At 45.4% G+C, this 17,833-nt stretch overlaps 1 protein-coding gene across 2 annotated transcripts in view; it reads right to left on the minus strand.

The window, feature by feature from the left end:
* Positions 1-671: 671 nt before the first annotated feature.
* SUFU (SUFU negative regulator of hedgehog signaling) overlaps positions 672-17,833 on the minus strand; it is a 133,799-nt gene continuing 116,637 nt past the window's right edge. For both annotated transcript variants that reach the window (XM_020967505.2, XM_020967501.2), the window contains exons 11-12: positions 7,625-7,693; positions 672-4,861 (exon numbers count right to left, since the gene is read on the minus strand). In XM_020967505.2, coding sequence (XP_020823164.1) covers positions 4,772-4,861; positions 7,625-7,693 — 159 coding nt within the window. In that variant the 3' untranslated portion in view covers positions 672-4,771. The remainder of the gene's footprint in view (positions 4,862-7,624; positions 7,694-17,833) is intronic.

Consider the following 17,833-nt stretch of genomic DNA (forward strand, 5'->3'; position numbering starts at 1 on the left):
AAACTGGCTTCTGGCTTGAAGGGGTGGGGACAGGGACTAGGGTAGCCAATGAAGAACACACCCAGAACCAAGGTGGCAAAGGAGGGAGGAAGCCCAGCTGAGCCTGTAGGGTGACTACTCCCCATAGGAGTCCCTTTCTACAAGAGGACATATCATCCCTACCCTTAAGACGAAGAGGCCAGTTCTGCCATTCTTCTCATGGGTCTTCTTCTCCTCCCACTTTAGGCACTTAGAGTAGGGAATATGACTTCCTGTGAAAAGGCCCACTCTACTAACCTCCATGTTTTTCTCATCATTCCCTGCTTTGGATGGGGCTTTTCTTCCAGGGTTGGGCTTGGGCAGAGAAGTTCTGCTCCCTATTCCTCTCCAGTCCTCCCCTCCATGACCTTATAGGAATTTATGAGTACTGAGTTGGGATCTGGACAAATAATTATTTTGTGTGACAGAAAAATTATCAACTGAGTAATCCTCCCCCTACTCCTTTCCATATCCCAACAAGGCCCTGAGGGGGTCTTTCCACTACCTCTCAGGGTCATCCTCAACTCTCTTATTCCACAGCTTAGGGACACTGTGGAGCCACCTACCAATCCCCTGGGATGTAAAAACCTTAGTTCTGGCATGGCTTCTGTTCCACCCCTGCCCAGACAGAAAGCAGCACAGGACAAGGGTAGTTCTGCAAACATGTTTAATGCACTTAGATTACACTGAGGGAGAGGGGGCGGGAAGGAAACGGTTTCAGTGAGTCACTGAAAAAATTCTTACAAAAGTCCTGGCCTGCCACAGTGCCCAGGAACCAAGTCACCACTGATAATAGAAACTAATACAAAAGATTAAAAAAAAGCTCTGCTCAAAGCAGCTTTTAGGTTTTTGTAACAAAATGAGAAGTTGAGTTACAGTATCCTGACCCAATGCAGGACTTAGCACTTCCCTTTGGGCACAAGGTCCTCTCATCCAGAGAGGAAAAGAGCCTAGTTAAAAAGCAGAGAAAGGGGGACTCCCTCACAGTAGAATGTCAATAGTTCAGCTCTCCACCAAACTTCAAAATTCAGGCCAAACACAGATTTAGGTCTGTCTCTTTTCAAAAAGTGCTCTAGCCTTTTCAAATCCCTGAGACCTCTCTCCATTCCTCTCATCTCATTCCTTGTGCCACCCCTTTGGAAAGAGACGAGGCAAGACCAGAGTGTTCTTAAGATGGAGCACGACCGTGGCTGGATTCCTACACTCTGACCCAGAGAGATGGTATGAGCAATTCTTTAGCCTCTAAGGGATAGTTGCCCAGAAGTGGTAAGTGACAATGACAAGCGTTGCCCAAGATTTTGAAAGCCTGTGTCCTGTAAGACTTATCCAGTCAGAGAGCCATCAAAATTGTAAATACTGGGGAGCTCCCCCTTTTCCTTAAAGAGGCTACCATGGAATCTGAGACAAGAGGAAATGATGGGACAAGAAAATAGTCCTAGAGTGGGACCAATGAAGAATCAGCCACTGTAGGGAAGGAAGGACCCTCCCTTGGAGCTGGGAGAGTTCAAAGTAGGAAAGGAAGAGCAGATACCCAGTTCAGGATACAAGTTCCTGAGAGTTTCTGTCTGGAGGATGAGTCTACGAAGTCCAAGGGAAAGCGGGGTCAGCAAAGAGCTCAATGATGATCCCTGTTTCATTCTTCCTGAGCATCCTGAACAGGAAAACCATAAAGACCCTCTAACTTGTTCCTTTCCAACTTCCACCAAGGAAGGGACTAGAGCCAATATAAAGGCAGCATGCACATGCACAGCCATGTATGGAAAGCACTTTGGAAAAGGGACATGAAGTTCTGGGCCCAGGACAAACAGTTCGTAGGATAGGAAGGGTAAGATGTGTTTGCGGCCACCGGCCTTCCAGACTGCCCAGTGGGCTTTCTGGGCAATGTGTATTCTTCCATGCCACCTTCCCTGAGCTAGGCTATCTTTTACATCGTTCTCCCCATTCACACAGGACTATCCAGGTCCTTCATACTGGTAGTCAACCCATTAATCCTAAACTTCCTCATGCAATAACCTGGTGCTTTTGGTACCAAGGAAGACTGGCTTAGACACCAAACAAAGATTAAAACTAAGGGCCACTGGAGAGGATTGTGGGGTGGAGGAGTTTAGAGAGGAGTGACTGATTAGGCTGGCTGCATCTTTTTTTCCCCTTCCATGAGGCAGAGAAGAAGAATCTAAAAGGGATGGAGATGGTGGCAGCAGAAGGATTAGGGGATGGATCAGAAGCATCTCAGGGCTAAGGCTGAAGACATTCCCAGAAAAATCCTCCTGAGAAGACCAAAGAACACTGCTGCAATGAGAGACACTAAGAAAGCAATCATCTAGCTGGGGTGAATGATGCCAGCAACTGGCAGCAAAGGGGCACATGGGATGAAGATGGAACCTTGCTGGGGTATTTGGGAACTGGGGGTCAGCAAGTACAACACCTATATTTTTCATGAATGAAGCTCATGCTAAGGAATTCCTAGGCTTGAGTGAAAGATATGCTTGGGAAATCCAGAAGAGGACTGGTTTGTCTTCACATCTAAGGTTCATTAATAGTCCACAAGACTAAGTCTCACTCACCATAGCCATTCTGGAGACCATTAGGAAAAAGGGTTCTTGGAGACTATTTAACATCAACCTTCTTCTTCCGATCTTTGGCATCAGTCTTCATCTCTTCAATCCCCTAGAGAAGTGCTCAGGGAAATTTTTTGCCTAGCTGGGCATTGGAGGGGTAGTCATCTCTTGTGCCAGCTTTCTGTGAGCTATGATGGATGTCATGGCTTATGGTATGCTTCTCATGTTATGGAGGTGTGTGTTGGATGGTGCCAGAAATGGTCCCTTAATTCCATTGCTAAAACAGCTTCATTCAGGTCTGGGGTGGGAGGGAACCTAAAGGAGGCCTTGGGAGGCTAGAACTGGAGGTGGTGGTGATGTGTCCTGATGCAGGAAACAAAGAAGGTCACGTGAGGATGACGGGTCAGGTACTTGGGGAGTGACAGGAGAAAGAGTACTAGTGATGAGAAGTCAGAGATAAAGGGAGGGAGGAACTAGAGATATTGGGGGGGGGCAGGTTGCGCATTCAGGGCAAAAGGGCTTGAAGCCAGAGATGCAGGAAGATAGAGGCCAGGGATACAAGGAAAAGACAAAAATATGTTAATGGGAGAAAGGCCAGAAATGCAGGGGGAGAAGCCAGAGATTTAGGGAGAGAGGGACAGAAGTGAAGGGAAAAAGACTAGAGATACAGAATAAAGCAGAGGATGTTAGTGGGAAAGAAGCCAGAAATACAGTAGAAGAAAGAGGTCAGAGATGTAGAGAAAGGGCTGAGATATAGGGGCAAAGGAAAAAAGTACACAAGAAGACAGAGGGCTAGGGGGAAAGATGAGAGAAAGAGGAACAAATAAAGGAAATGAATTTAGGAAGAAGGGAGGAGGAGGTGGAATGTGCTGTTGCAAAATGATAACAAGACAGATGTTGGAAGTTTATTTTTTAGCTTTTAATAAACTAGAAATTCCTAGAGCCTGGAGCTGTGGGGGCCTGAGGGAAGATGAGATCAGAAAGGAGGGAAGAGAATGGGGACCTAAAAGGTCACACAAACCCTGAGCTAGCTGGAGGTGGGGGAGGTGCCTGCAGGGGCTGAGACTCTCCCTCTCCTAGGCTGGCCCCAGTTAGAGTGAGAAGCCCACTGAGAAGTCGAGGCTGATATCTTCTCCAAGTTTCCAAGAGTCTGGGCAGTGCTGGCTGCAGTCCTCATGCCTCACAGGCGCCAGTTTTAGGCCAAGGGGCTCCCTGAGGCTTCTGGAGCCCAACCCACCTGGCAAAGAACACAGCCTTTTCTAGTAAGGGTTGGGCCAGGGCCTAGTATCACATCAGGGGGTCCCAGGTCTCTAGAGACATAGCTTCACCCTACTCCTACCTAGATGCCTCCTGCTTCTGAACACCCTTCTAATGGATCCACAACGGCTTCTGAGCTGGTGAAGAAAAGTCCTTCTGTCCAAAAGGCCCTACAGTAGCTACTCATTGGCAGGCAAACACTAAGCACCTTCTAGTGACTTGGCTGGTTGGGGGGATGTGGGAGGGGGAAAGGCTAGGTATCCCTTGTCCTTTTCCAAGAGAAGAAAGTTCAACTTGAAAACCAGTTCCATTTAAAACAAAAACAAAACCAATATGCATGACAGCTTCTAGACACCTTTGTGGAGCAATTAAATACCATATGGTTTCTAAAAAATAAAATACAAAAAACAAAACAAAACAAAAAAACCCAAACATACTCGGAGGAATTGTTCTGTAGCCAGGAGGAATTTGACTAACAAAAGGTTTCCAGAGTCAGGAGGAGCCAGCGCATTTAATCCGTGGGTCTAGGGCTCTTCCCCAGACCTGCAGAAGTGGGCAAGCATAGATGAGTGAGGTCAGACAGCTTGTGGGAAAGTCAGGGGTCCTACAGTCATATCTCCAAACCAGAGGTGGAATGACAGTGTCATTAGCCACTCATTTGGTCTGGTGGGACCTGAGCTGGGCCGGAACAAGGTCTCATTCACTCCTAATGGGCCTGGAGTGGCCTGGCCCCCAGATAAGAGGTGAGGTGGAGGGGAGCTGGGGCCAGTCCCGGTTTATGCACCCCATTGTGGGCTGCAGTGGCTGTGCAGTAATCCTCTCTCTCTTTTCCTTTTATTTGCAGGAATCGTTTTTTACTGCAATCATTACACTGTTGAGTCACTTGGGAGCTAGGCCGAGCTCTCATGGTCGTCTGAAGGAAGGGGCTGAATTCAGGGCTAGTGCAGTGGGCTGTCAAACACAACATCTGGCAAAATGGAGACTTTCAGTTTCTTTTCTGGCCAGCTGTACTCCTTGGGAAGTTTGAACTGTGAAGGAGAAACAGAAACAGATAAGCACAGTATATATGCTTAGCAGAACTTACTCCCCTCTTTCTATGGTCAAAGTAAAGACAAACTAGAACCAATTAAGCCTTCATTTCACTCCTCTCACCTCACCCACAGCCCCTCACCCCAGTCCAGGTGACTCATTTCTAATTGGGGGTACTCAGGGGAGAGGAGAGAACAGTCACCTGAGAACATGACTTCAACTTCAAATGCCAGAACAAAGGTAAGTAGCTGGAGTGAAGGTATTCTTCTACCCAGGTTTTTCCTCTGCCTGTTGCAGAGGAAACAGTACTGACAGGAGACCTGGGTTCTAGTCAGTCCTGGCTCTGCCAGACATCTTGGCTGAATTATTTCCTATCTCTGAACCTCAGTTTTCTCATATGCAAAATGAAGGGAGGGGGCAGGTTTGGATTACTCCTAAAGTGTCTTTTAGCTTTTCCCAATGGGTAATCCAGCCTCCAACCTAATCCCTAAGGAGAAATTCTAATACACCAAAATTCTAGGATTCCCAAGCCAAGACCATTCCTTTTCTGTGTTCTGACATCACTGACTAAAGATGGTTACAGGCAAGTTTCCTAATCTCTCCTTACCACCCATATCTCACTTCTCTGGGCCTGTTCTTGCCAAAAGCATGGAAATTCCCATTCAGCGTTTGGGGCTTAGAGCATCCATATGTTAGGGTCTTGGCCTTCCTAGCTACAGTGGTTTTTGCAAATATAGAAAGGAGGTTCCTGAAGCTGGTTCCTACATCCTTTATTGCAGATGACTGAAAAAGGTCTCCAAAGAAGAAAAGTCCCTGGCTTCCTTCCTAAGTGCCTGGTCTCTCTGTCCTGCCTTTCCTTCCCTTAAAGGTCAGGGAGGGGGTGTTAAAGTTCCCAAGAGTATATCTGTGCCCCTGAAGGAAAAGGCTTCAACTCTAGCCTTTTCACCTTTCCAAGTTTCTTTGAAATCTTTTCTGTTATTTGGCCAATCTCTTGGAAATAAAAATGATGGGTCACTTCCTCCTTTAAACAGGTTTCCCAAAAACAGAGCACATTGGGCTCTTCAGAAAACTTCATATAACATCACAGATTGGCCCTATGTGTATCTTACTATCAGAAAAGAACTTCAAGCCAAGTAATTTGCTTGGAATAGAACAGAGGCAAGGACTGGTAGAGGTTCAGCTTGCCCATTTCTGGGGTTGGAAGATATGAGTGTGAAGCCTCTTGCTCATTCCTGCCCTTTAATTAGATTAAGGAGGCCCATGTCACTGGTGAATGTGGGAGAGTAGTGAGGGGAAGGTGAGAGAAAGGAGGCGGGATGTAGGGGAAGACTCTGGTCAGAAAAGCAAAAAAGAAAAGGGTTATTTTTGGTGACCTACTTTCCTGAGCTCCCCTTGGCTCCCTTTTCTCCTCTCCATACCATCACATTCTCCTTGCCCCAACACCCAGCACCCACCTTCAAAGCTGAAGTTTGGCCTAGTGCTATCATATGAGTGAGTTGTACATGGACACAAGTGTGAGTGCCTGTCCAGAAATGTTTCTAGTTGCTGTCTTTGATCTCTTTGAATTGACACCCCTGGAGCACTGGCCTATGCAAAGTCCCAAGGATGATGACTTTGTGTATATGTAAAAGAAAGAATAGACTCACTAGAAGTGAGTGCATTCCTGGGGCAGGTCGCTTATTGTACTGTATCATCTGCAAAATAGCACCCTTAGGGATTTCCCAATTACCTAAAACAAGGATTAAAAGTCCTGAACTGGAGAGCCATGAGACCTCTCAGGGCCTGGGTGAACCCCAACAACTTTTCAGTCATAGACAGAAATGCTGTAGTAAAAAGGTGCCTGATAGGCTATGCTTGGGCCCCCAGAACTGGGAAAGGAAACTCTGGTTCGGGAGCCCGGGCCAGACCTGAGCCTCAAGGAAAGGTAACTGAAAGATTTCTGCTTCACTAAGATCCCAACTGGGGAGGGCTAAGTCAGGAATTATTCTGCCTAGATGCTGGGGGACAGACACACAGCATTATCGGGGCATGTTGTTCCAGCTCTCTAATGTGATGTTAACCTGGGCATTAAGGCAGACCGAGAACCAAATCCCTCAGAGGTGTTTTTCAGTGGGAGGGGAGAGACTAAACGGAGGGAGGGTGGGAAGGGACTTTCCAAGATGAGGTAAGTCTCTCCAAATGAGAACACAGAGAAAGCTGAAGGAGAAAAAGAAAAGGATTACAGGCCCTTCAGTTGTAATAGGTGTGGAGTTGCAGAGGAACAGGCCCCAGCCCTCAACACAGGCCTCTTCCCTGGGTTCTGGGGGCAAGGGTTGGTAGAGGCCAAAAAAATGGGGAGAGCACATGGAGGAAGAGAGGCAATAGTGAAGGTAACTAACAGGTGGACATTCTAATAGAAAAAGTAAGAGTCCCCTAGCAGTCCACCAGTATGTTTCCAAATGGAATACTATCTGGCAACAAACATGTGCTTTCTGTTCACAATCAGCCAGTTAACAGCAAGGGCTGGAAGAGAGCGAGCAGCAGCATGAAAGGCTGGTCTGGCTTTTTGGTGGGGGCTGGTAACTTAGACAATTTGCAGGCATCCTTACAATGGCCTGGGGCTGACTAATAGGGGGGTGGGGGTGTGATTGAGGGGGTGGGAGTGGGGGATGGGGAAGTCAGAAAAAAAAGCCATTTAACTAAGAATCTTCTCCTCCCGCCCCCCATTCCACCCCACCTGAAGACTGGATAAAGCTTTCATAGATTGATACAAATAGGCTTACTTCCTCTGGAGAAGTCAAATCTTCTAAGTCTTCCAGCATTCTTTCTACAAATTCTTCAGTCAACAGAATCTGGAAACAGAGATATAGGAGTTTTATGCTTTTATACTCAGGGATTTATCTAATTGTAGTAACAGACTCTTCTTTTGCCCACAGAAGATTTGAGTCCCTTTTCTTCGGTTCGAGGCCTCTCACTTTTGGTTCCCTTTTCCCTTTACAAGGCCAGCCTGTGCTCCTTCTGTCCCCCCTACCCCCTTTCTTGATAGTCACTCATCTTTCCAAATGTGTTAATGGAGGGTTGGGGTGTGGGGAGAAGCAGCGAGACTGAAAGGAGACTGTCCAGGAGAACAACGGCAATGGAAGGAGAAAACTAGTAGGCCTGGGAGTTGACACACGTCTGGTTTTCCAGTCACTGGCCAGTATTTGCTACTAGTGCTAGTTCTGGGAAGTAGTTTGAAATATGGGAGAAGAAAGAGATTTTTGCTCTTTTTTTTTTTTGCACTGTTTGATGCAATTATAGTGAAAACAGATCCACAAAGCTCCTTCCTCATCTAGTCCCACCTTGTATCCCCAACCCCAATGCACCAGGGTACTGCTTTCTGGGCACGTGGGAGGGCTTGATTTAGCACAGGCAGAATGACAGCTTGTTGGGGATCCTGTAAAAGGGGTCTAGCTTTTGATATGGGCTTGGTTAGGTAATCTTTCAGGTACCTTCTAATGCTACAGTTCTATGATTCATATACAAAGGCGTGGTGATTTCTATAGTTCCTTCCAGCTCAAAATCTTAGAATCCTTGCCTAGCACTCTGTAAATGCCAAGTGTTTCTTACTTCTCTGGCTCTATCAAGGGCACTGCCAACGACTAGTCATATAGACCCCATCAATAACCAGGTTATTGGGTACTCCTCCTTCTCCCTCATCTATCACTTCTAATCAGTTATCAGGTCTTGTCTGTTTTTTTCCCATTAAAACATCTCTTGTGCACATACCCCACCCCCACTCCCCCTTTTATCTCTGTTCCCATTGCATTACCTCTCTCCTGGATTACTGACTGCATCAGCCTCCTTGCTACTTTCCCTGCCTCTAGTGTCTTTCTCTAGTTTATCCTACAAAAGATAACTACCAGATAACTCTTTCTAAAGTATTGCTCTGAAGCTTCCTGTGTGGTGGCAACAAACTAGAAATTGAGGGGATGCCTATCAATTGAGGAATGGCTGAACAAGTTGTGGTATATGAATGTAAAGGAACACTATTGTTCTATAAGAAATGAAAAGCAGGATGATTCCAGAAAAACCTGGGAAGACTTATATGAACTGATGAAGTGAACAGAACCAGGAGAACATTGTACACAGTAACAGCAATATTGTACGATGAAGAACTGTGAATAACTTAGCTACTCTCAGCAATACAATGATCCAAGACAATTTTTTTTTTTAGGCAATGGGGTTAAGTGACTTGCCCAGGGTCACACAGCTAGTAAGTGTTATGTGTCTGAAGCTCGATTTGAACTCAGGTCCTCCTGAATCCAGGGCCAGTGCTCTATCCACTGTGCCACCAAGACAATTCCAAAGGACTTATGATGGAAAATGCTATCCACTTCCAGAGAAAGAACTGATGGAATCTGAATGCAGATTGAAGTAAACTATTTTTCTCTTTAAAATTTTTTTTTTTGCAGTTTTTTTGTGTCTGTGTCTTCTTCACAATATGACTAATGTGGAAATATGTTTTGCATGATTGCATATGTATAACCTATATCAAATTGCTTACCATCTCAGGAAGGGGGGACAGGAAGGAGGGAGTAAGAAAATTTGGAGCTCAAAATTTTTAAAAATGAATGTTAAAAATTGTTTTTACATGTAATTGGGAAAAATAAAATATTTATTCAAAAATAAAGTATCGCTATCATCACATCAAACCCTCTAATGGCTCCTTACTTTCTACCACATCAAGTCTACTTCCATCTCCTACCACTCACTGAAGTGCACACTGGACATGCCTTGCTTATTCCCATCATCATGCCTACTTTCATGTTATTCCCTCAAACTTGCACATCTTTCAAGTTTTGGCTTAAATGCCTTCTCTAGGAAGCCTCCCCTTGATTACTTCAGTCTTAACTGATTTCTCTCCTCTGACTTCCTACACTAATTATAACCTATATCACAGAATCTAGCAATGAAGTACATATGATCTTACATTACACACTATAGGTATATTCATATGTAATCAGTCTTGTTAGTTACCTTGGCTAAATATGGAGGTCCTTAGGGGGAAGAGAGGGAGTAGCAATCATGTTCTACACTTCTGGCTTGTTCCTGCTGGTACTTCATAGATTGATATATGGGTGCTTTTTGATAGGGCTGAAAAGGACTTTCAGGGGTGAGGAAGAAGGGAAGCCCTATTTTTGAAATTAGTTATGATGAAGATATGGAAGGATTATTTCAGGATTAAGGGGAAGAAAATGTGAAAGGTACAAGAGTGGGATGACTGAAATAGTGTCCTTTATTAGAGAAGAAGCAGGCTGGCTCACAGTCTTAGGTGGGAATATAATGAAACTAGCATGTCCTTTTTGCCAGTGGTTAGGAGAACTGATTGAGGGGCAGCTAGGTGGCATAGTGGATACAGCACTGACCCTGAAATCAGGAGGACCTGAGTTCAAATCTGGCCTCAGACCAAATACCTGACACTAGCTATGTGACCCTGGGCAAGTCACTTAATCCTAATTGCCTAAAAAAAAAGAGAGAGAGAGAGAGAGAGAGAGAACTGATTGAGCCAGGGCTTGATAGGAACTTGACAGGAAATATGAATCTCCATAACAAAGGAATAGAGGGGGGAAAAAAGAGAAAGCTCAAATGATAAGGTAGACGAGCTGACCCCTGACTTCAGGATGTATGAATGGGTCAAGATATACTTGAGATAACATAGCATAGGAGACAGGATGGGATGGAAAACCCAAAGGGAAGATTTTTTTCAGGAGGTTCTAAGATGCTCAGATTGCACCTTAAGGAAGACTATCAGAGAGTGAAATAGTGGGGGAAGTCAGGATGTGGCGGGAGAATTAGGGAAAGAAGGACAGTGGAAGGGGGGAAGGAGATTCATAAGGAAGGAGGTGTATGGGTCCCAAATAAAGAGGAATACAAAAGAGATTCACTCAGAAGGCACAAGATTCTAGACACTATATATTTTCATCATACTTTGGAGGAAAATGCTGGCTTTCTGTGGAGACTTGACACAAAGCAGGAACCCCAAGGGGTGATTCTATGACAAAAACTCAACCAAGGCCATCCTCTAAAGAGAAGACTTCTTGGACAGTCATTATTCCTTTTCTCTTGGGCCCTACTTCTGTTTCAGCCTGAAACTGTTCTCTTCACAAACGCCTACTTAATGCCCTGTGGGGGTCCCTGACCAAAAGACTACCATGAACTAACCATGACCTTTTCTAGGCACACAAGGCCCTTGGGTCAGCCTCACATGAGCTCTTGCTGCTCTAAAGCTTTCTCATGCTTTATAAGCCTACCATTTCTGTTAAAAGCTCCTAGTTTCTTCACAATTCCGCCCCAGCCCTCAACATAACCAGACCAAGTGGGTGGCACAAAGGTCATGTTCACATTTTTACACTTCTAGCTCTATCTTCTCAGACAAATGCTAGCATATGCAATAGTGTAACTAAACCCCAATTAGGTGTAATTACTTCTGCTCAGTCAGACTAGGGTTACTCCTCATCCACATATGATTACTGAAGAGAAGGACCTAGGTCAGAGAGTTTCCTGGAATAGCATTGCATTAGAATACCAAGGACAGAGAAAGAGAGTAATGTGACTATCACGTAGTCAGGGAGACCAATAAGAAGTCATATGAGAAAAGTATGTCGTTTCCTCAACCATCCTGCAGGTCACCCTTAGCTATACTGAAGGCAATCTCCTGGGCTAGTAAATTGCCATATGGACCCACTAGTACAAAGCAGATTTGGTACATACGTATGCATATGCAGGGGACTTGGTTGGAGGGAGTGAAGCTATGACCCTGCTTTTAAGGAAAGAAACCAACAATCTTGGGACTATCTTGGTTGTGATTTATTTTATTTTATTTTATTTTTTTTGTTGGTTGTGATTTATAAAAAGGCTGGGGGAAAGACAGCATGAGGGTAGAAGGGAAAAAATGTCCTATTAAGTCTTTCTGGGCCCCCCCCCTTATTGTTGTTGTCATTGTGCTAACTGTTGCAGGTTCCTGCCAAAAACTATACATTATTTTAAAGTTGTAGTTTAAATTTTTTTAAAAAAATTACATGAGATATGCATATTAAGGTGACATTCCCAGCAAAGAAACATGACAGACTGTCATAGCTCTAGGCACCTCATTTAATTTCCTTTGGGAGTTAAACCTTAGAAGCTCAGATTGAAAAAACAGGCCCTGTTCTTTGTATATTTCAGAACTGGGCCTGGAGAATGTTAACAGATCTTATCAACAGGACACTGAAGATAGATAGCAATGATGGAGCAGCTTAGGTGCTCTCCAAACAGTAACAGACCAACTGTTGTGATGCAACTGTGGGAAAAGTATGTGCAGTCCTGGAGCCAAATGAAACCATTATTAGTGTGCTGCACTTAGAGCTGACAGTGTCTCTACTACAGGTTGCCTTACTCTCTCCTGAAATCTGGTTGTGTCTGAGGAAGGATGATGGCCTAGCCTCAGGCATTCTTTTTATGTCTGGGGCAAGGTGGCAGGGGATTGTACTAAAAGTCCAATGGCCAGGATGCTCCCTGTCTACTAGGCCTAGGAAGTGCTCTGATTGCATAATGCCCCTATGATTGATACCTATTCCATTTTTTTTTTTTGCAGTGATACATGGTTACAGGCAGGACACCTGAGCTTATGATGATGGGTTGGGAGCAGGGAGGAAACACCTCTAGAATGGAATTTCCAAATATTCTTCTCCCCTCTCCCACCCCCAATGTTTCTGATGTGTAGGTGGGCAGAAGGTTAAAAACGCAAAGCAAACAGAGGTTTCCCAGAAAGAAACAGTGAGTACTGAAGGCTGGATCTCCTGGTCCAACCACTTGCTCCAGAGTCAAGGAAATAGCTACCCTAACTACAACAGGGTGTTCTGCCTCCATAGTGCAGATGACTGACTTTGTTATCTATCCCAGGCTTTGGGTGTTGAAGCACATGTGTTCAAGGGATGGATGAGAGAGCCAAATTAACCCTGATAAAAAGCTCCTGGTCAGAAAAAGAAGGACTCATGGCCTTGCTCTAGAACAGAGGTGTCAAACACTGGCTGCAGGTGTAACCTTGAGCCAGATGAAAATATAACTAGGAAATATTTAACAAAACAAAATAAAAATACAATAGAACAAAGGTAATATTAATATGTAGTTTTCAAAGGCAATATGTGGCCTGCAGAGATCATTATGCATGGGTGGGGGGGGCGCCCAGAGGCTTTTTATTTGCATTTGAGACTTTGGCTCTAAGTTAGAGGGTAGTCTTAGGGCAGCTGAAAGGGGTGAGCCAATTGTAGCTCTATCAACTTTTGAATAGTTCAGCTGTGGTAGACGGAAGGTAGGGAAAGATTCTGTGGTTCTCCCACAGATTCAGGACATAGACAAGGGCTTCAGTTCCTGGCTCTGGTTCTGGCCCTGTCTGTCCCATTAGGCCACAGGGTGACATCAGCACAAATCATGGGCTTGGTTGGCTGAGAGAATAAAAAGCACCATGCACACTCCCCATCCCTGGGAAGTCCTAGAAATGAACCAGAAAAGAAACCACATATCTTTCATCAGTGCCTATCCTGGGCAAGCCTGGTTGTGCCGGGGATCCTGGCGAGGCTGAAGGAGGGAGCACAGCTGCTGCTGATTTGACACCAATTCAAACATTTGTGGTCAATAATATTTCTAAGTCTGCAAACAGTGCCTGACAATGCCCACTCCTTCCCTCCTGTTAGACAATCCACACTTTGTCCAGGGCCTTGTTTGCTCTAAATGTTGACATGTTCTTGTTTCCCAACAAGTTTGGCTGTTCCCCTCCTATCCCCCCTTCTTTCAGGGAAGGAAATGTGCTTTTTTTCCACTCTTCACAGAGCCTGCCAAGGAGCTGCTTTAGTACACGCAGCCACAGAGGTGGGAAATATTTTAATTTGTGACAATGCTAAAGCCCCCCAAACTCAAACTGGAGCACCCCCTATCTTCTTTCTCCAGGCCTGGCCCAGGCTCCTGAAAGAAGGTAGCCTACTGGGCCTCAAGTTTCATTTCCTGTTCTCAGTAGGTAGTAGAAAGTTCACTGCAGTGGTCATCAGACTTCTAGTACTCTGGGTTGCCTAGACTATAAAGAATAAGAGATCAACAACTGTCTAAAAAGGGGTCCAGTCTTTCCTCTTCCTCTAGAAGCAGAAGCCAGAGCTCAGACACCCTTATTAACCACAGATCTGTGAGGCTGTTTGTTGCTAGGAGAGGAATTTCATGTACTTTTCCTCTCACTTCATAGTGGAAAATATTTAAAGGTTTCAAAAGGACCTGTACACGTACTATAACCTAGTTTCTTGATAGTAGCACTAGGTACTGGCTTGTGACTTAGGTCAGGGACTTCCAAGGTTACCTCTTGAACCTCTAAGTCAGAGGAATAGCTGGGAACTAAATCCAGGTACCTGATTCTCCAATATGGCCTAATACAGCAGACTACATTTCTGTAGACACAGCAGCATCCAATTTCTAACCTTTTCCAAGTGACAAGCCTCTGACTCAATGTCTAGTGGGAGATGTTTAGGGAAAGGGGGACACTTGTACAAGCTGCTAAACATTACATGACTGAAAAAGCTTCACAAAAACCTTAAATGCTGGGGAAAATACCATATCATTACATGCAAGGATATGGGCCTGATTTGACCATCTGGCCTAAGAGCTCCCCTATTTCAAAAACTGATTCCCTAGTGGCCTCCTCTTTGGGCCAGGTTCCTACACAGAAGACTAAGAGGGCAATACTGACAGACTTGAGGAAGGTTTGTTAGTCACTGGCATGGGGACTGGAGAGAGGCACTCTTAGAGTTTACAACCTATGTTCTAGAGGTCCTTCCCCCTTCTCTGTAAGGACTCTCAGTAGGCTGAAGAGTCGATAATCTTTTTTTTTTTTTGAGGGGTGAGGCAATGGGGTTAAGTGACTTGCCCAGGGTCACACAGCTAGTGAGTATCATGTGTCTGAGGTCGGATTTGAACTCAAGTCCTCCTCACTCCAGGGCTGGTGCTCTATCCACTGCGCCACCTAGCTGTGTATCACCACTCCACCCCCGTTGATAATGTTAAATTTGTTCCCCACCCCCCTCCTGCCCCTTTCCTGGTCCCAAAGAGAGGCTGAATAGTACAGAAATGAAAGAAATGAGGGTCAAGAAGGAAGCCTGACTCTCCTCTCTCTGTGGTTATGAAAAATTAGAAGGGTCTTTTACACTCCCTATCACTACAAACAAACAGTGCTTCACTTCACTGGAACAGGCAACGAATGGACACCACCCTTTAGCAGTTGGGTAAAAGCAGCAGAGATAGTGTAGGGGAGAAAATAAAGAGCAGGTACTTGGTATGGGCCAATGAGGCAGTGATCTGTGGGGTAGGAGTGTCAAACAGGGTTGGAGGGGGGAGAGATTGGTTCTGTGACACTCTCTTTTCCAACCATTTCTGGGGCCTCCTAGGGAGCTCCTCAGAGAGACTAAAGGTTCCTCATGTCCTCCTGACTTTTTATCCCTCCTCCAAATCTTTGCTGCTTCTTCTCCTATCTCCTTCTTCAAGGGCAGTGATGGGAAGACTCTTACAGGAGACTTCATTGTGCCTTTTTCCCAGTAGATAACAGACCTGGGCTAGGGGCCAAAGCAAGGTGCCAAGACTAGGAGAAGAAGCTTCCAAGTCTTGGAGGCTGATGCAAGAAAGTTATCCCTTGGCTCCTCCCAATTCAACCCTAAGTAGCAGCCAAGTGAATAGGCAGTTTTTATCTATTTACCTCATGTGCTCAGTAGGCTCTTCCAGGCTCCCAGGAGCCTTAGAATCCCTTAAAATGACCTGGCCAATTTGGGAAATGTCTCCATTTTTTCTCAATGTTGATAAGATACCTGGTCTTTGGATAGGGTAACAGTTATTTCTACTCAGAGCATTGAAGAGACTATAGCCGTATGTGGGGTAGACTCTACCCATGGGGGTGGAAGACCACTGACTATGCTCTCATTTACAATTCCAAGTCCAGCACTCAGGAACTCAGCAGAGCATCTGACAGGATCAGTCTGTAGCATCCAGGACTTGCTTGCGGTGAGATCTACAAACCTGGAAGCGATTACAGCTCTAGACTGCCACAATGTGAATCTGCAGTGACAGCAACTGTAAGATTGTGGACTCATAAATGGTCAGTCATGAAAAATGGTGATTGCTTGGTCCTTGGGAGGACTAGGTGACTCGCTAGGAAATGGGCTGGGGAAGGGTCTAAAGGTTTCCCAGGGCTCCTGAGAAAGGACCAGAGAAACAACTCATAAGCCAGAGAGTGCTTAAGAGAGAAAGAACGAATGCCAGTTTTCCCTGGGAGCTCCCACGTGAGCAGGCCCCTGTGGTGGACCACACTAATGAGTCCAATAACACAAGCCTTTGATTAAGCAGCTCTGAGCACAGCAACTTTATTGAAATACAGTGAGGCGGATGGGTTTGTTCCCACCACTTCCCCTGGGTTCCCAGGGCAACGGCCCACTATTGGGGAGCATGTATAGTGTCAGTGAGCCATGTGTGACCAGTCTCTGATGAGGGGGCTGCCTATGAGTAAATTGGGGACTGGGAGAGCAGCCTAGCACTGGTTCTCAGTGGCCAAAAAAGGTCATCTCCCTTCCTCACCTGTGGTTTCCCCAAATGTACTGGGAGCCTGTACTCAAGGACTGGCCATGTCTGAGTGGTCCATGGCTCCAGCCTAGCCTCACCGCCACAACTGGGTCTCTAGGATATTTTAGCGGGGCAGTTGAGCCTCAAAGTCCAAACTTAAATTGCTGTCCTGCTCATCTGGCTTTATTAAGTGTCTGAGGGCCAGGAGGTAAGCCTTAAGAAAATGGAACCTTAAGAAGTGCAACCTGTGTGACAGCAAAGTTGTGACGGTTTCTCAATCAGAACCACCAATGGAAGCTTGAGCAGTGGCTGGAGGACTTAGTTCTATGACCCAATGGAGGACAGTGGCAGCACCTGTCTCTTCCCCTTTTTAGCCACAGAGGTGGTTTGGGGGTTCTGGGGTTTATTGCCCTGGAAGCTCCCCTGCTGCTAAGAAAAGGAGTGTTGGCTGAATTCTGAATACCAGTTTAGAGTCAAGGGCTCTTTCTGAAGCATAACTGAATGAAACGTGTTTCCATGTTCAGAATACCCAAATCTATTCTCTCTCGAGAAAGTTTGTTTGAACCTTTAATACATATTAATGCTATCCTGAGGACATTTCTGCTGAGACCTGTCAGCACGAATCATCTGCTGGGAATTATGAATCATTAACTCTCAGAGGCTGGGGCTGTGCTGGTGTCACATATATTCTCTCTAGCACCAGGCCTCTCCCTCCCCCAGGATACATGCTCTGCCTGGGGGAGGAAGGGGAAACAGGCCCTGTCCTTCACATTCTCCGCTGAACAGAGAAGCTTGCCTAGGCTAGGAGGGCATGGCCTGAGGGAGGGGAAAATTGGGAAGAGAAGAGGAGTGGGACAGAAGCAGACGCTTCCACTTGTGTGTGGGGCTCATTTCAAGTGTTACTCTTCAGAACCTTTGCTACAGTAACTACCAACACCACTGCAGACAGAAATCTAATGTTACCAAGTGGGACTTTAAAAATGTATTTATAACTTTATGGTTCAAAGTAATTTTGTTATGAAACAATGTAATAATGACTGTGGAAGAAGTCAAGATAATTTATGGAGCACACTATCCCTGAAGGACTAGATTCAATTTCTACCATGGCTTGGTCTGTACTGTGCAGTAGGGTGTCCTTTGTTTTCTGTTTGTTTTAATTAAGGGTTAGTGGTTTTTTAGTGGGTGGGGGCATAGAGGAGAAGAAATTCTACTGCCAGCTTAGGCGCGTGAGGACACACACACACAACATACATATTTATCAAAGAAGCATTAAGGACCTTCCCACCACAATGGTAGTTAATACTGTTTACCTCCAGAACCAGTACAGTTTCTTTTTCCAAACGAATGAGATGCAAGGCTCCCAGGGTCACTCCCCACTCCAGTTA

The sequence above is a fragment of the Phascolarctos cinereus genome, unplaced genomic scaffold (assembly GCF_003287225.1).
Source record: "Phascolarctos cinereus isolate Bilbo 61053 unplaced genomic scaffold, phaCin_HiC Scaffold_3;HRSCAF=262, whole genome shotgun sequence".
NCBI lineage: Eukaryota > Metazoa > Chordata > Mammalia > Diprotodontia > Phascolarctidae > Phascolarctos > Phascolarctos cinereus.